This window comes from Elephas maximus, chromosome 4 (assembly GCF_024166365.1).
Source record: "Elephas maximus indicus isolate mEleMax1 chromosome 4, mEleMax1 primary haplotype, whole genome shotgun sequence".
NCBI classification, from domain to species: Eukaryota; Metazoa; Chordata; class Mammalia; order Proboscidea; family Elephantidae; genus Elephas; species Elephas maximus.
In genome coordinates, this window is record NC_064822.1 from 157651299 (window position 1) to 157667225 (window position 15927).

General features: G+C 35.3%; 1 protein-coding gene across 14 annotated transcripts in view; it reads right to left on the reverse strand.

Annotated features, from left to right (window-relative positions):
• Positions 1–15927, reverse strand: part of EEA1 (early endosome antigen 1) — a 345249-nt gene that overhangs the window by 83758 nt on the left and 245564 nt on the right. For 5 of the 14 annotated variants that reach the window (XM_049884045.1, XM_049884044.1, XM_049884046.1 and 2 more), the window contains 6 exons: positions 11048–11102; positions 10888–10953; positions 8972–9011; positions 7991–8104; positions 7218–7339; positions 5948–6103 (listed from right to left, as the gene is read on the reverse strand). In XM_049884045.1, the coding sequence (XP_049740002.1) occupies positions 5948–6103; positions 7218–7339; positions 7991–8104; positions 8972–9011; positions 10888–10953; positions 11048–11102 (553 nt within the window). Of the gene's footprint in view, positions 1–5947; positions 6104–7217; positions 7340–7990; positions 8105–8971; positions 9012–9811; positions 9895–10887; positions 10954–11047; positions 11103–15927 lie in introns of those variants that run through there. The other 9 variants (XM_049884047.1, XM_049884048.1, XM_049884049.1 and 6 more) reach the window with 5 other exon arrangements.

The window sequence follows — 15927 nt, forward strand, 5'->3', positions numbered from 1 at the left end:
CGTGACACAGAGAAAGAACACAGGCTTTGGGTAAGACCTGGGTTCAAATCCAAACTCTTTTATGTTAGGTACTTGACCTTGAAAAGGTTATTTAACCTTACTGTGCCTCAGATTCCACATATGTAAAACAGGCTTAATACTTACAAGGTTTTAAGAAATAAATGAGGCCACGTATTTAAAGTTTCTAGTATAGTATCCAAAACCTAGTGGTGTTCAGAAATAGTTTGTTTCCCATGATAATATTATTTCTGTAAAATTTTTCAAAATATCTTAACATAACCAGGGTTGCATTCATCATCCCTACAAATCAATTACATAGGGAGTAAGTTTTATCCTAGTTTTACCAAAAATGTAATGAAATATTAAATCACCTACTCAATTAACAGAAAGAATAAAATCCTTTATTTCTAAATTTATTTCAAAATACTTAAAACTACAAGTATTATAAAAACATGAAAAAAATTAAGACTAAAAAACAAAATCCTAAGCCATCTTTCTTCTTGCTCAGAAACATGTTTCCTAAAGTAAAAAAAAAAAAATTGTTTTCTACAAATTAGCCATATTGACAAAAGAACAATGGGGAAAACAAAAAATACTTTTACCCCGAGTCTTTTATAAATTGTAGTCATAATTTTTTATTTTTATTGACTGCTTCTCATTACATAAAAAGACATTTAAATCTACATGAAAATACTAAATTTTTAAAACCCACTAAATTAGGCTTTGGTGGACAGGTATCAGTGGACATTAAAGACTAAGAAAGCCTAGGAACAGGGACCTGGTGGTCTCCTTCTGGAAAAATTGGCCAGTAAAAATCTTATGAATAACAGCGGAACATTGTCTGATATAGTGCCGCAAGATGAATCCCTCAGGTTGGAAGGCACTCAAAATGCAACTAGGGAAGAGTTGCCTCCTCAAAGTAGAATCTACTTTAATGATATGGAGGAAGTAAAACTTATGGGACATTCATTTGCTGATGTGACACAACACAAAATGAGAAGAAAGAGCTGCAAACATCCATTAATAACCTGAACATGGAATGTACGCAATATGAATCTAGGAAAATTGGAGGTCACTAAAAATGGAATAGATGGAACACATAAAGATTGATATCCTAGGCATTAGTGAGCTGAAATGGACTGGTATTCGCCATTTTTAATCAGATAACCATATGTTCTACTATGCCAGGAATAACAGACTGTAGAGGAATGGCACTGTATTCACTGCCCACAATAATATTTCAAAATCTATCCTAAAATAAAACTGTCAGCAATGGGATAATATCCATATGCCTACAAGGAAGACCAGTTAGTACAACTATTATTCAAATTTACGCATCAACCACTAATACCAAAGGTGAAGAAACTGAAGATTTTTACCAACTTCTGCAGTCTGAAATTGATCAAACATGCAATCAAGATGCAATGATAATCACCGGTGATTGGAATGTGAAAGCTGGAAACAAAGAAGGATTGGTAGTTGGAAAATATGGTCTTGGTGATAGAAACAACGTCAGAGGTCACAAGACAGAATTTCACAAGACCAACAACTTCTTCATTGCATATACCTTTTTTCACCAACATAAATGGCGACTATACACGTGGACCTCATCAGATGGAATACACAGGAATCAAACTGACTACATCTGTAGAAACAGACGATGGAAAAACTCAGTATCACCAGCAAGAACACAGACCAGGAGCCAACTGTGGAACAGACCATCAACCGCTAATATGCAAGTCCAAGCTGAAGTCGAAGAAAATTAGAACAAGTCCCCAAGAGCCAAAGTACGACCTTGAGTATATATCCCACCTGTATTTACAGACCATTTCAAGAACAGATTCAATGTACTGAATGCTAATGACTGAAGACCAAACGAGTTGTGGAATGATATCAAGGACATTATAGATGAAGAAAGCAAGAGGTCATTAAAAAGACAGGAAAGAAAGAAAAAGATCAAAACAGATGTCTTGGTAGAAGTAGAACCAGAATGCTCCTTAGAAGCAAGGATGGTGAGACTTCATCTCAAGTACTTTGGATATGTTATCAGGAAGATCAGTCCCTGGAGAAGGACAACATGCTTGGTAAAGTAGCTGTTCACAAGAAGAATGATCCTCAACAAGATGAAATGACAGTGGCTACAACAATGGGCTCAAACATAGCAACAATTGTGAGAATGGCGCAGGAACAGGCAGTGTTTCGTTTTGTTGTACATACGGTCACTATGAGTTGGAACCGACTCCATGGCGCCTAACAACAAGTTAAAATTAGGATAATTCTTAAATAAAATATTACTCAGAAACATCTTCACACTACTATGTTGCATTATGTTCCCATATATATTTTTCCCAAAATGCAAGCAAATACACAAATTTATTTTTTCCTTGCTCAAATTTCCCTTTTGGCCATTTATAACTTCATAATTGTCAGCTGGAAATTTCACAAAGGATTGTACTAAAAAAGTATATATCCTAAAATTGCCACTACCTAGGTTCAAATTTAGTCATCGCAATATATTTTTTTTAATTTCAAATAATATTAAAGGAATTATTTTAATCAAAATGGAGCACAATTTTTCAAATATTTTAGAAACAGTGGTAGGCATGATGATTTCTTCAGAAGCAGTTCTTACTGAAGCACAGATGTCATTACCGCATCACTAATGAACCTGTTCACCTGGGTCCGGATATCTCTAATTTAACATGATCTAAATGGGTCTTTTCCTCATGATATTTCTTTGATTCGCCCTCTCCTTGGTTCCACATTTGTACTTAAACACTTTATCATTGCCTGTGCTGACTAGTTATACTACCAGTAATGACAATAATAGTAATACTAGCTTTACTAAGTTCATGAGCTTCTGAAATTGTTTGGAAAAAACTGGGGGCTTATGCAGTGCAGGGAATCCCCGGGTGGTACAAAGGGCACTGGGCTGCTAACCAAAAGTCTGGCAGTTTGAGTCCACACAGAGGTATCTTGAAACACAGGTCTGCTGATCTACTTCCAAAAAATCTGCCATCAAAAACCCTCTGTAGCACAGTTCTACTTAGACACAAATGGAGTCACGAGGAGTCATCGACTGGTTATTTTATGTACTACTGGGCTATGTAGGTCACTTTTGGGAAATCTACATTTGAAGTCTGAAATTTTCAGCATCATAAAGCTTCACAGGCCTATGCATGTTATTTCCATAAGCTGTCACCATTCGTCCACTGATAAGATATTAAAATAAAAAACAAACCCATTACCGAAAAGTTAATTCTGACTCATAGCTACCCTACAGGTCAGAGTAGATCTGCCCTATAGATTTTCCATGGCTGTAATCTTTACAGAAGCAGACTGCCACATCTTTCTCCAGAAAAGCATCTGGAGGGTTTAAACCTCCAAACTTCCGGCTAGCAGCCAAGCGTTTAACCACTACACCACTAGGGTTCCTATGATAAGAAACAGCAGGGAGTAAAATAAAAAATGAATAGGTGTGGCTTTTCTGTAATATTGATACCCCATAGTTTATTAACATATTACTAATTATGAATAGAGTGGTGTTTAGATCACCAGCTAAAAAGCTTTAAGAGATGCAAATTGAAATGTTACTATAACTATTTTTTAAACAGAAAACATGAAAAACAGAGGTCCCCATCACAAAAGGGAGCTTAAGAATTAGAAGTAATAGCAGTCATAATAAAATATCTTTCACAATGAAGTAAAAAGGACAAAGGCTAGTATTCTTAAGCAAATATCTTTATCACATATCACAGTGTAATGGATTAGTATAGGATGTATCTTGGGACAATCTCTTCTGACATATAAAAAGAGATTAAACAAGCAAGCTAGGGAGCAGAGATAGGAAAATGGACTGACGTATATCCCCAAAAAATATGTGTTGTAAATCCTAACCTCTATACCTGTGGTTATAATTCCATTTGGGAATGGGTTGTCTTTATGTTAATGAGGCAGGATTAGTGTAGGGTGTGTCTTGAGTCAATCTCTTTTGAGATATAAAAGAAATTAAACAAGCAAGCAAGGGAGCAGAGGTGGGAGAAGATAGATGCCATACCACAAGATCACCAAAGAGTCAAGAAATCAGGACCTTCCTACGGAGCCAACAAAGAGAAAGTCTTCCCCTAAAGCCAATGCCCTGAGTTTGGACTTCTAGCCTTCTGAACTGTGAGGGAATAAACTTCTGTTTGTTAATGCCATCCACTTGTACTGTATCTGTTATAGCAGTACTAGATAACTAGGACACCAGCTAAAAAACTTTAAGAAAGAAATGCAAATTGAAATGTCACTATAACAACTTTTTAAGTAGAAAACATGAAAAACAGAGGTCTGCATCACAGAAGGGAGCTTAAGAACTAAAAGTGATAGTAATCATAATAAAATAACTCTTACAGTAAAAAGGACAAAAGCTAGTATTTTTCATCAATTGGTCTCAACCCACCTGGAGCAAAGGCAAAGGAAGAACACCAAGGTCACACGACAACTAAGAACCCAAGAGACAGAAAGGGCCACATGAACCAGAGACCTACATTATCCTGAGACCAGAAGAACTAGTTGGTGCCCAGCCACAATCGATGTCTGCCCTGTCAGGGAGCACAACAGACAACACCTGAGGGAGCAGGAGACCAATGGGATACAGACCCCAAATTCTCATGAAAAGACCATACCTAATGGTATGACTGCGACTAGAGGAATCCCAGAGACAATGCTCCCCAGAACTTCTGATGGCACAGGACAGGAACCATTCCCGAAGACAAATCATCAGGCATGAAAAGGACTGGTCAGTGGGGGGGAGAGAGATGCTGATGAAGAGTGAGCTAATTAAATCAGGTGGACACTGGAGAGTGTGTTGGCAACTCTTGACTGGAGGGGGGATGGGAAGATAGAGAGAGAGGGAAGATGGCAAAATTGGCACGAAACGAGAGACTGAAAGGGCTGACTCAATAGGGGGAGAGCAAGTGGGAGAAGGGAGTAAGATGTATGTAAACCTACATGTGACAGACTGATTGGAATGGTAAATGTTCACTTGAAGCTTAATAAAAATTAATTAAAAAAAAAAAGCTAGTATTTTTAAGCAAATATCTTTATTACATATCTTAGAGCTTGTCATCTGCTGACATAACTATATAAAAGATTTATGAACCAGTCGTGTCATGTGAGAAATGATAAAAGGAACTGAGAATGTTTATCCTGGAAGAGAAAAGACTCAAGGTAAATATGAACAGTCTTCAGATTCCTCATGTGGGAAGCGGCAACAATTTATTCTGTGTAATTCCTGAGGAGAGAACTAAACCAGTACATCTAAACCACCGGGAAACAAATGTCGACTCAAAAGCATCGCTGACTTGGGAAGAAATATGCACTCCCCACACCACCTAGCAAGGGCTGTGGATACCGACCAAGGATACTATAAAGAGGACTCCTAGATGGAGTGTTAGACGACATGATTTTTAAGACTTCTTTCAACTCTGTCATTTAATAAATCTATCAGTCAGAAATAAACATACTAGAAAATAAGCCTTTTCTAAATGTTTTCTAAGCAACATAAGTAAAACAGTTGTAGAAAATGAAATCATTCTTTCCTTACCTCTACCCAAATTGAGATAAACCCAATTCCTACTTATCCACTAACCTTAAGTAGATTTAAGTTTAAATATCATCTCTATACAATTCGGTTTTGGGTATACAATATATATCATTTATTAAATGATATATAGATTTTATGCAAATACTTCTCTCCAGCTGTCTACTTTTATAAGGCCAAGGTAAAATATGCTGATGATCAGGCTACCTGGACTGTACACAAGTATTATTCAGGCTCAATGAAAGAAAGGCAAATTACCGTTTTGTTACGCCAATCAGAAAAATCTTAAATCTTAGCTTCACTCAACAGTATATGGTAAACAAGTTAATACAGATCACATTTAAGAACACTAAACTTCATTACCTCTGAGTTAGCACATTCTGCTTGTAACTGTTTGCATTCGTCTTTCAGTTTTTCAGATTCTCTCTCACGTTCCAAGGTCATGTTGTCCATTAGTGTTTGAACTTGGACCAGTTCTCTCTTCAGCACGGCAACATCTTCTATACCAGGCCTCTGAAGCTGTGAAACAAGACATTTTAATTAAAAGTGAAAAGCTACATAACACACACTTTATATTGGTTTCACTACAAAGAAATCAAAATGAAAACAATCTTTAAAATCAATTACTGGATTCAAATTGTTAATCACAGTTATCCTCCACCCAGCAAGCTACCTCTTCTTTCTGCTCTCTCTATTTCAAATTTAACAATATTACCCTTCAAGGTGCAAACTAACAAATTCACAATTATCTTTAGTGCCTTACTTATTTTACTCTCCTTTAAAACTAAGCTTATTGGTCATCGCAGTCACACAACAGATGCTACATTCCTTCAGGTCCCATCCTAGGAAACCAATAATAAGATGAAGCCACAGCACATGTAAACATAATTAGGGTTTACTGGTTGATATAGTGGATCCGCTTATTCATGTATTTATGAAGTGCTAAATAAAGAACAGAAAGGAGTAAAGGATAGATTCAAGGTTAAGACTGAGTATTGATGATGCATGGTGCCCATGACAGAAATACAGCTATGAAGGAAACGCAATAATTTTATACTTGCTGAATTTGTAGTGAAAGCTAGAAACGCAATTGGATGTATCCTAAAGGTTGCTGGATATATGAAACTAAAGCTCAAAAGGAAAGTCAGGATCAGAGATACAGGCATGGGAACCACTAGAAAGACAGATGGTTATTCAGACAGAAACAACAAAAACACTAAGGTTATAAAGTATGCATCATACAATTCCAACTTTTATTTTTTTAAAAAACACATACAGAACATATATGTAGGTAGAAATGCCACAGGATTTATTATTTCCTCCATTTTACTCAAACTCTGTCTTTAAAGGAATCCCCGGGTGGCGCAAACAGGTAACACATTCAGCTGCTAACCAACAGGTTGCTAACCCAGAGGCACCTCAGAAAAAAGGCCTGGTGATCTACTTACAAAAAATCAGCCATTGAAAACCTATGGAGCAAAGTTCTAGTCTGACACATACGGGGTCGTCATGAGTCAGAGTCGATTTGACGGCAACTGGTTTACATTTTTTAAAATTACTCTGCAGAACATATATTTGTTTCTTAACTTCGAAAATCATAAAGGTGCTTCTTGATAAATGGTTTCTAAATTACCAGTTCAGTCTTCAGATCTTGAATTATAGTAACCTCTCTGTTCAATTCTTCTGTCAGATGTGTCACTCTTTGTTCAGAAGCTTCTCGAAGACTCCTTTCTTCATCATATTTTGACTTTATATCTAATTAATTATATAAATACTAGTTTCATTACATTAATGAAAGGACAGTCTTATAAATTCCTGACTATTACTCTATATGAATATATAATTCAAATGTACATTCCTTATATAACCATACATACATAATACTGTAAAACTGTACTTCTGATGATATTAAAAGGTAAGCTTAAAAATGATCAAATCTGGTTGTGTTCACATAAATTCCACGTAATATTAACTTATTATTTAGCAATGATCTTTAATGCATACTTAATCAAATACAATATTTTACTTAAAACCACATAGTAAAAGAACATATACAATTGATACCATAACCAAATGTTAAATCTGTACTATATTTAATTAATTTCTTCAAAATGTTACTTTTTATAGTTGTAAGCTAATCTCTAAGCATACCACAAAAGAAAATTCACTTTCTCTAAAATGCATAAAGAATTCTACAGACAAAAACAAGTCCTTTGAAGGGATGAGTTGAGGAGAAAGAGAACAAACTGAAATTAATTTACATATCAATAAATTCCATTAACGAACACCACAGTCTATAAATAACTGTCTTATCATATTAACATACTATGTTTACTTCTAGGATATATAGTGGTCAGAAGATAATAAGACTGATTTATTTATTAAAAAAATTCTGACACAATTTACCCGCAATTTCAGTAGCAAGTTGGGCTGCTTTCTGCTCAAATAAGTCTTTCATTTGCTTAATATTAAAATTTTCTGTTTGGGCTTCTTCTAATTGTTGTTCCAAAGACTGCAGCTCTACAAAAAGTATAGCAGTTATTCAAATACAATGTTACATTAAACTGTAATTACTTATAATCATTGCAGTAGTTAGGACAATCAACGTGAGTCTTACCCAGTTACAAAAAAAACAGAGCGTTTCACATCTCAAAAATTAGGGATCTGTGACTCATCTGAGGCACAAGTCATAGTTTACAAACACTTTAAATAAAAGACAGGAATATTTAGAATCACCCCCAATAATGCGTAAATATTTGTTTAAAGTTGTTTTGATTTCACATTTGAGTTACCTTTCTGTATCTGTCAACTGACCAAAAAAGAATGCATTTTGCTTCTCTGATAAAATTAGTTACAAAGTGTGATAAAATTAGAAATGGTTTAAGAGTGGTTGAGGCCTTGAATAAAATAATCAATTAAGTAGTCAATTCCTGAACCTTTTTTCTAATAAAGAGATTTCAGAGAGAAATTAAATACAATAAAAAAACCTTAAAACATATTTACAATTATTCACTGAGCACTCCTCCAGTAAACGACAGCTGCACAGAGGCTAGCTCCATCACTGTATTTCTAGGCAAGAAGAGTATATAACTCCTTAAAATAGATTTAACCTTACATTAAATAACCATATGAATGTAATATTTCAGGAGTTTATTTCTAACCAGAAAACAATAAACTAAAAAATACTAAAATTTGAGTTGACTGATTAAATTATAAAGTCCACACCAGGTAACTTTCTAAACTGAGAATACCACCATTATTTTCACTCTTATAGAGCTATAAAATATAACCACAAAAAAAAAAAAAATTTAGCAGACATCGAAGAAAAAAAAGGGAAGGAAAAGAAAAAAAAAATTATATCTATATATGCGCTTTAAATATATTTACCTGCTGATGAATCAGCCACCAATCCATCAGGTTTAGACTCCTCAATGGAAACAAAAGACAAATATATTAAAAGAAAAAGACAACAGTGTTACAATTGTCAGTGTTAAAAATCTCTGAAAGTCATGTTCTGTCAGTCAAGCAATAAGATTTTGGTGAAAATTAAAGTTTGGTCAGCTCACACTCTTCCAGATGTCTAAGTACCAGTAGGCAGACTGGTATAATGATCTAACCGCAGTTCACTGGTTCTAAGACAGAATTAAGATGTGTGAAAATTATTACAGGTCTTGGAATAGATGACATCTTAAATTCCATAAAACTAATAATAAATAAATAAAACTAGTAAGAAGTAACTAATAGAAATTATTATGATATAAATATAGATTCAAAAGCAAATACTTAAGTCAGTAGACAAGAGTCGATCTTACAATACTTGAAAATTTCCATGTAGGCTAAAATATGCCATTGAACTAACACTAATAAATTTGGCTTCAAAAGTAGATGTTTTTAATTCAGGATTATAAATCATCTTTAAAAGAAGCAAAACGAAAGAGCACACTTCATCAGGTTTAATTCATCATGTGCATCAGAAACAAAATAATACACCACCTTGGTGTTATTCTCATGTTTAAAAGAATGACACACATCTGAAACACTTTAAAAAGGTATCTCGTAGTACACTGCTTTTTTCTTTTCTTGTACTTTGAGAAATTAGACATACTAATTGCTAAGAATCATCAATATTTAAAATACATTTTCCCCCAAAGGTAAATTTCCTACCAAAAAAATTTACACATTGTGCTGTGGAGAATCGATTTAATTAATTAAATGGGAAATAGTCACCTCAAATGTAGTAAACAATTTCCTCTCTGTTTTCAGGTAGAGAAAATAAGACAGCCCATGTTTGATTTAATTGTTAATGGCATCTAGGTAAAACATGAATAAATGAACTATCAGTATTTTAGATAACTAAAAGGCTCTTTAACGTTAACAGCATCCGCAACTGGAGAAGCTGAGTAGTAATAAAACTGGTGTCTTATTGTTCATTTGTTTGTCTTTTCCAGTCAATGACAATTCTTGGTACAAACAAAAAAGAAGGCTGAGTGAGAGCCACAATGTGCTGAGGTAATGCACAAAGGGATCACTAATTACTTTATAAAAATATTGGAACTATTTTTAAAGTGTGCCCACTTTATTCCTAAAAATAAAAACTATACAATAGATTTAGTAAAATTGATTATTCTTTATGTAATTTTAGTATAAAACTCAGTATTCTTTAAAATAAAAATCACAATTGGTTATGGCATTTATTTAGAAAGTACATTAAAATATAAACAATCTAAGATGTCAAATATAATCCCACCAGTCACAGATAACCACTTTTTATAAAAGTGATTTTATCTTTTTTCTATTATTTTTATGTAAAGTAAGACACCATATATTATCTTTTATTCTGTTTCATAAAACCTATCATTAATATGACAGTTTTCTTATGTTTTTAACAGTCTTCACTAATATAAATTGTAAATAGCTAAACAATAGGCCTTCCCCTACCAACAGACATTCTAGTTATTTGCAATTTGTTACAAACACACATCAATGAAAGAGGTTCACTACTGTTTCAATCTATGTGTCCTAACTACTCAGGTATGCTGCCACACAATTAGAATAAAGCAGCCTGATATAAAAAAAACTTAATGTAACTGCTTCTTAACAAAAGCACCTCTAAGGAGTTACATCTTCACTTCTCATATATTTCTAAGCAATCATTAAAACCGCAAAGGTCATATGCTCTAGGCTATTAAACACTGGGAAACAAATTAGGAAGTTATTTATATCAGGCCAATTGCTTATAAATACGTATTATATTTAATTTTCAACAACTAATAAACATGCTTCAAGTATTTGAAAGGAATTACTTGCTGCTGCAACCCTTGAAATTTTTCTAATTCTTTCTTTAATTCTTCCGAGTACCATTTTTCTTCCTAGTGAAAAATAAAAAAGATTTTTTAGTCATTTTCTTAAAATTTATTATCTGAAACACTGAAAATAAACAATTACACATATTTTTATTCTAACCTTAAGTGAAGCCTGTAGGTCTTGGATCTCTTGTCTGAGTAGTGTTAAGTCATCTCTAAACAAATAAGGGGGTAAAAGGAATTAATAGTTAATGTCCTTTAATTAAAAACCTGGTCTATTAACAAATCATAGCTAGTGATTACATATTAATATTCTAGTTTTCTCAAATCTTAAAAAAAAAGCTACTGTAGTTTTATACATGTTAGTTCTTGTCAGGCGTCATCAAGTTGGTTCCAACTCATAGGAGCCCTATGTACCACAGAACAAAACACTACCTGGTCCTTCACCAAGCTCGCAATCCTTGCTATTCTTGAGCCCATTATTGCAGCCACTGTGAAAATCCGTTTCCTTCAGGGTCTTCCTCTTTTCCCCTGACCCCATACTTTACCAAGCATAACGTACATGTCCAGGGACTGATCCCTTCTAACAACATGTCCAAAGTATGCTAGACGCAATCTCGACATCCTTGCTTCTAAGGAGTATTCTGGTTGTACTTCTTCCAAGTCAGATTTGTTCATTCTTTTGGGAGTCCATACTATATTCAATATTCTTCACCAAAACCACAATTCTTCTTCAGTCTTCCTTATTCATCATCTAGCTTTTGCATGCATATGATGCGATTGAAAATACCATGGTTTGGGTCAGGCGCACCTTAATCTTCAAGGTGACATCTTTGCTTTTTATTTTATTTTTTTTTTTTTAACTTTTATTGAGCTTCAAGTGAACGTTTACGAATCAAGTCAGACTGTCACATATAAGTTCATATACACCTTACTCCATACTCCCACTTCCTCTCCCCCTAATGAGTCAGCCCTTCCAGTCTCTCCTTTCGTGACAATTTTGCCAGTTTCCAACTCTCTCTATCCTCCCATCCTCCCAGACAGGAGATGCCAACACAGTCTCAAGTGTCCACCTGATACAAATAGCTCACTCTTCACAGCATCTCTCTCCTATCCACTGTCCAGTCCCTTCCATGTCTGATGAGTTGTCTTCGGGAATGGTTCCTGTCCTGGGCCAACAGAAGGTTTGGGGACCATGACCGCCGGGATTCTTCTAGTCTCAGTCAGATCATTAAGTATGGTCTTTTTGTGAGAATTTGGGGTTTGCATCCCACCGTTCTCCTGCTCCCTCAGGGATTCTCTGTTGTGCTCCCTGTCAGGGCAGTCTTCGGTTGTGGCCGGGCACCAACTAGTTCTTCTGGTCTCAGGATGATGTAAGTCTCTGGTTCATGTGGCCCCTTCTGTCTCTTGGGCTCATAGTTATCGTGTGACCTTGGTGTTCTTCATTCTCCTTTGCTCCAGGTGGGTTGAGACCAATTGATGCATCTTAGATGGCCGCTTCTCAGCATTTAAGACCCCAGACGCCACATTTCAAATGGGATGCAGAATGTTTTCATAATAGAATTATTTTGCCAACTGACTTAGAAGTCCCCTTAAGCCATAGTCTCCAAACCCCTGCCCTTGCTCCACTGACCTTCGAAGCATTCAATTTATCCCGGAAACTTCTTTGCTTTTGCTCCAGTCCAGTTAAGCTGATCTTCCATGTATTGAGTATTGTCCTTCCCTTCACCTGAAGTAGTTCTTATCTACTAACTAATCAGTAAAAAACGCTCTCTCCCTCCCCGCCTCGTAATCACAAAAGTATGTGTTCTTCTCAGTTTATACTATTTCTCAAGATCTTATAATAGTGGTCTTATACAATATTTGCCCTTTTGACTCTGACTAATTTCACTCAGCATAATGCCTTCCAGGTTCCTCCATGTTATGAAATGTTTCACAGATTCTTCACTGTTCTTTATCGATGCGTAGTATTCCATTGTGTGAATATACCACAATTTATTTATCCATTCCTCCGTTGAGGGACACCTTGGTTGCTTCCAGCTTTTTGCTATTGTAAACAGAGCTGCAATAAACATGGGTGTGCATATACCTGTTTGTGTGAAGGCTCTTATTTCTCTAGGGTATATTCCGAGGAGTGGGATTTCTGGGTTGTATGGTAGTTTTATTTCTAACTGTTTAAGATAACGCCAGATAGATTTCCAAAGTGGCTGTACCATTTTACATTCCCACCAGCAGTGTATGAGAGTTCCAATCTCTCCGCAGCCTCTCCAACATTTATTATTTTGTGTTTTTTGGATTAATGCCAGCCTTGTTGGAGTGAGATGGAATCTCTTCGTAGTTTTAATTTGCATTTCTGTAATGGCTAATGATCGAGAGCATTTTCTCATGTATCTGTTAGCTGCCTGAATATTTTCTTTAGTGAAGTGCGTGTTCATATCCTTTGCCCACTTCTTGATTGGGTTGTTTGTCTTTTTGTGGTTGAGTTTTGACAGAATCATATAGATTTTAGAGATCAGGCGCTGGTGGGAGATGTCATAGGTGAAAATTCTTTCCCAGTCTGTAGGTGGTCTTTTTACCCTTTTGGTGAAGTCTTTAGATGAGCATAGGTGTTTGATTTTTAGGAGCTCCCCGTTATCTGGTTTCTCTTCATCATTTTTGGTAATGTTTTGTATTCTGTTTATGCCTTGTATTAGGGCTCCTAAGGTTGTCCCTATTTTTTCTTCCATGATCTTTATCGTTTTAGTCTTTATGTTTAGGTCTTTGATCCACTTGGAGTTAGTTTTTGTGCATGGTGTGAGGTATGGGTCCTGTTTCATTTTTTTGCAAATGGATATCCAGTTATGCCAGCACCATTTGTTAAAAAGACTATCTTTTCCCCAGTTAACTGACACTGGGCCTTTGTCAAATATCAGCTGCTCATATGTGGATGGATTTATATCTGGGTTCTCAATTCTGTTCCATTGGTCTATGTGCCTGTTGTTGTGCCAGTACCAGACTGTTTTGACTACTGTGGCTGTATAATAGGTTCTGAAATCAGGTAGAGTGAGGCCTCCCACTTTCTTCTTTTTCAGTAATGCTTTGCTTATCCGAGGCTTCTTTCCCTTCCATATGAAGTTGGTGATTTGTTTCTCCATCACATTAAAAAATGTCATTGGAATTTGGATCGGAAGTGCATTGTATGTATAGATGGCTTTTGGTAGAATAGACATTTTTACTATGTTAAGTCTTCCTATCCATGAGCAAGGTATGTTTTTCCACTTAAGTAGGTCCTTTTTAGTTTCTTGTAGTAGTACTTTGTAGTTTTCTTTGTATGGGTCTCTTACATCTTTGGTAAGATTTATTCCTAAATATTCTACCTTCTTGGGGGCTACTGTGAATGGTATTGATTTGGTTATTTCCTCTTCGATGTTCTTTTTGTTGATGTAGAGGAATCCAAGTGATTTTTGTATGTTTATCTTATAACCTGAGACTCTGCCAAACTCTTCTATTAGTTTCAGTAGTTTTCTGGAGGATTCCTTAGGGTTTTCTGTGTATAAGATCATGTCATTTGCAAATAGAGATAATTTTACTTCCTCCTTGCCAATCCAGATGCCCTTTATTTCTTTGTCTAGCATAATTGCTCTGGCTAGGACCTCTAGCACAATGTTGAATAAGAGCGGTGATAAAGGGCATCCTTGTCTGGTTCCCGTTCTTAAGGGAAATGCTTTCAGGCTCTCTCCATTTAGGGTGATGTTGGCTGTTGGCTTTGTATAGATGCCCTCTATTATGTTAAGGAATTTTCCTTCAATTCCTATTTTGGTAAGAGTTTTTATCATAAATGGGTGTTGGACTTTGCCAAATGCCTTTTCTGCATCAATTGATAAGATCATGTGGTTTTTGTCTTTTGTTTTATTTATATGGTGGATTACATTAATGGTTTTTCTAATATTAAACCAGCCTTGCATACCTGGTATAAATCCCACTTGGTCGTGGTGGATTATTTTTTTGATATGTTGTTGAATTCTATTGGCTAGAATTTTGTTAAGGATGTTTGCATCTATGTTCATGAGGGATATAAGTCTGTAATTTTCTTTTTTTGTGATGTCTTTACCTGGTTTTGGTATCAGGGAAATGGTGGCTTCATAGAGTGAGTTAGGTAGTATTCCGTCATTTTCTATGCTTTGAAATACCTTTAGTAGTAGTGGTGTTAACTCTTCTCTGAAAGTTTGGTAGAACTCTGTAGTAAAGCCATCCGGGCCAGGGTGTTTTTTTGTTGGGAGTTTTTTGATTACCGTTTCAATCTCTTTTTTTATTATGGGTCTATTTAGTTGTTCTACTTCTGATTGTGTTAATTTAGGTAGGTAGTGTTTTCCCAGGAATTCATCCATTTCTTCTAGGTTTCCAAATTTGTTAGAGTACAATTTTTCGTAATAATCTGATATGATTCTTTTAATTTCACTTGGCTCTGTTGTGATATGGCCCATCTCATTTCTTATTCGGGTTATTTGTTTCCTTTCCTGTATTTCTTTAGTCAGTCTGGCCAATGGTTTATCAATTTTGCTAATTTTTTCAAAGACCCAACTTTTGGCTTTGTTAATTCTTTCAATTGTTTTTCTGTTCTCTAATTCATTTAGTTCAGCTCTAATTTTTATTGTTTGTTTTCTTCTGGTGCCTGATGGATTCTTTTGTTGCTCACTTTCTATTTGTTCGAGTTGTAGGGACAGTTCTCTGATTTTGGCTCTTTCTTCTTTTTGTATGTGTGCATTTATCGATATAAATTGACCTCTGAGCACTGCTTTTGCTGTGTCCCAGAGGTTTTGATAGGAACTATTTTCATTCTTGTTGCATTCTATGAATTTCCTTATTCCCTCCTTAATGTCTTCTATAACCCAGTCTTTTTTCAGGAGGGTATTGTTCTGTTTCCAAGTATTTGATTTCTTTTCCCTAATTTTTCTGTTATTGATTTCCACTTTTATGGCCTTGTGGTCTGAGAAGATGCTTTGTAATATTTCGATGTTTTGGATTCTGCAAAGGTTTGTTTTATGACCTAATATGTGGTCT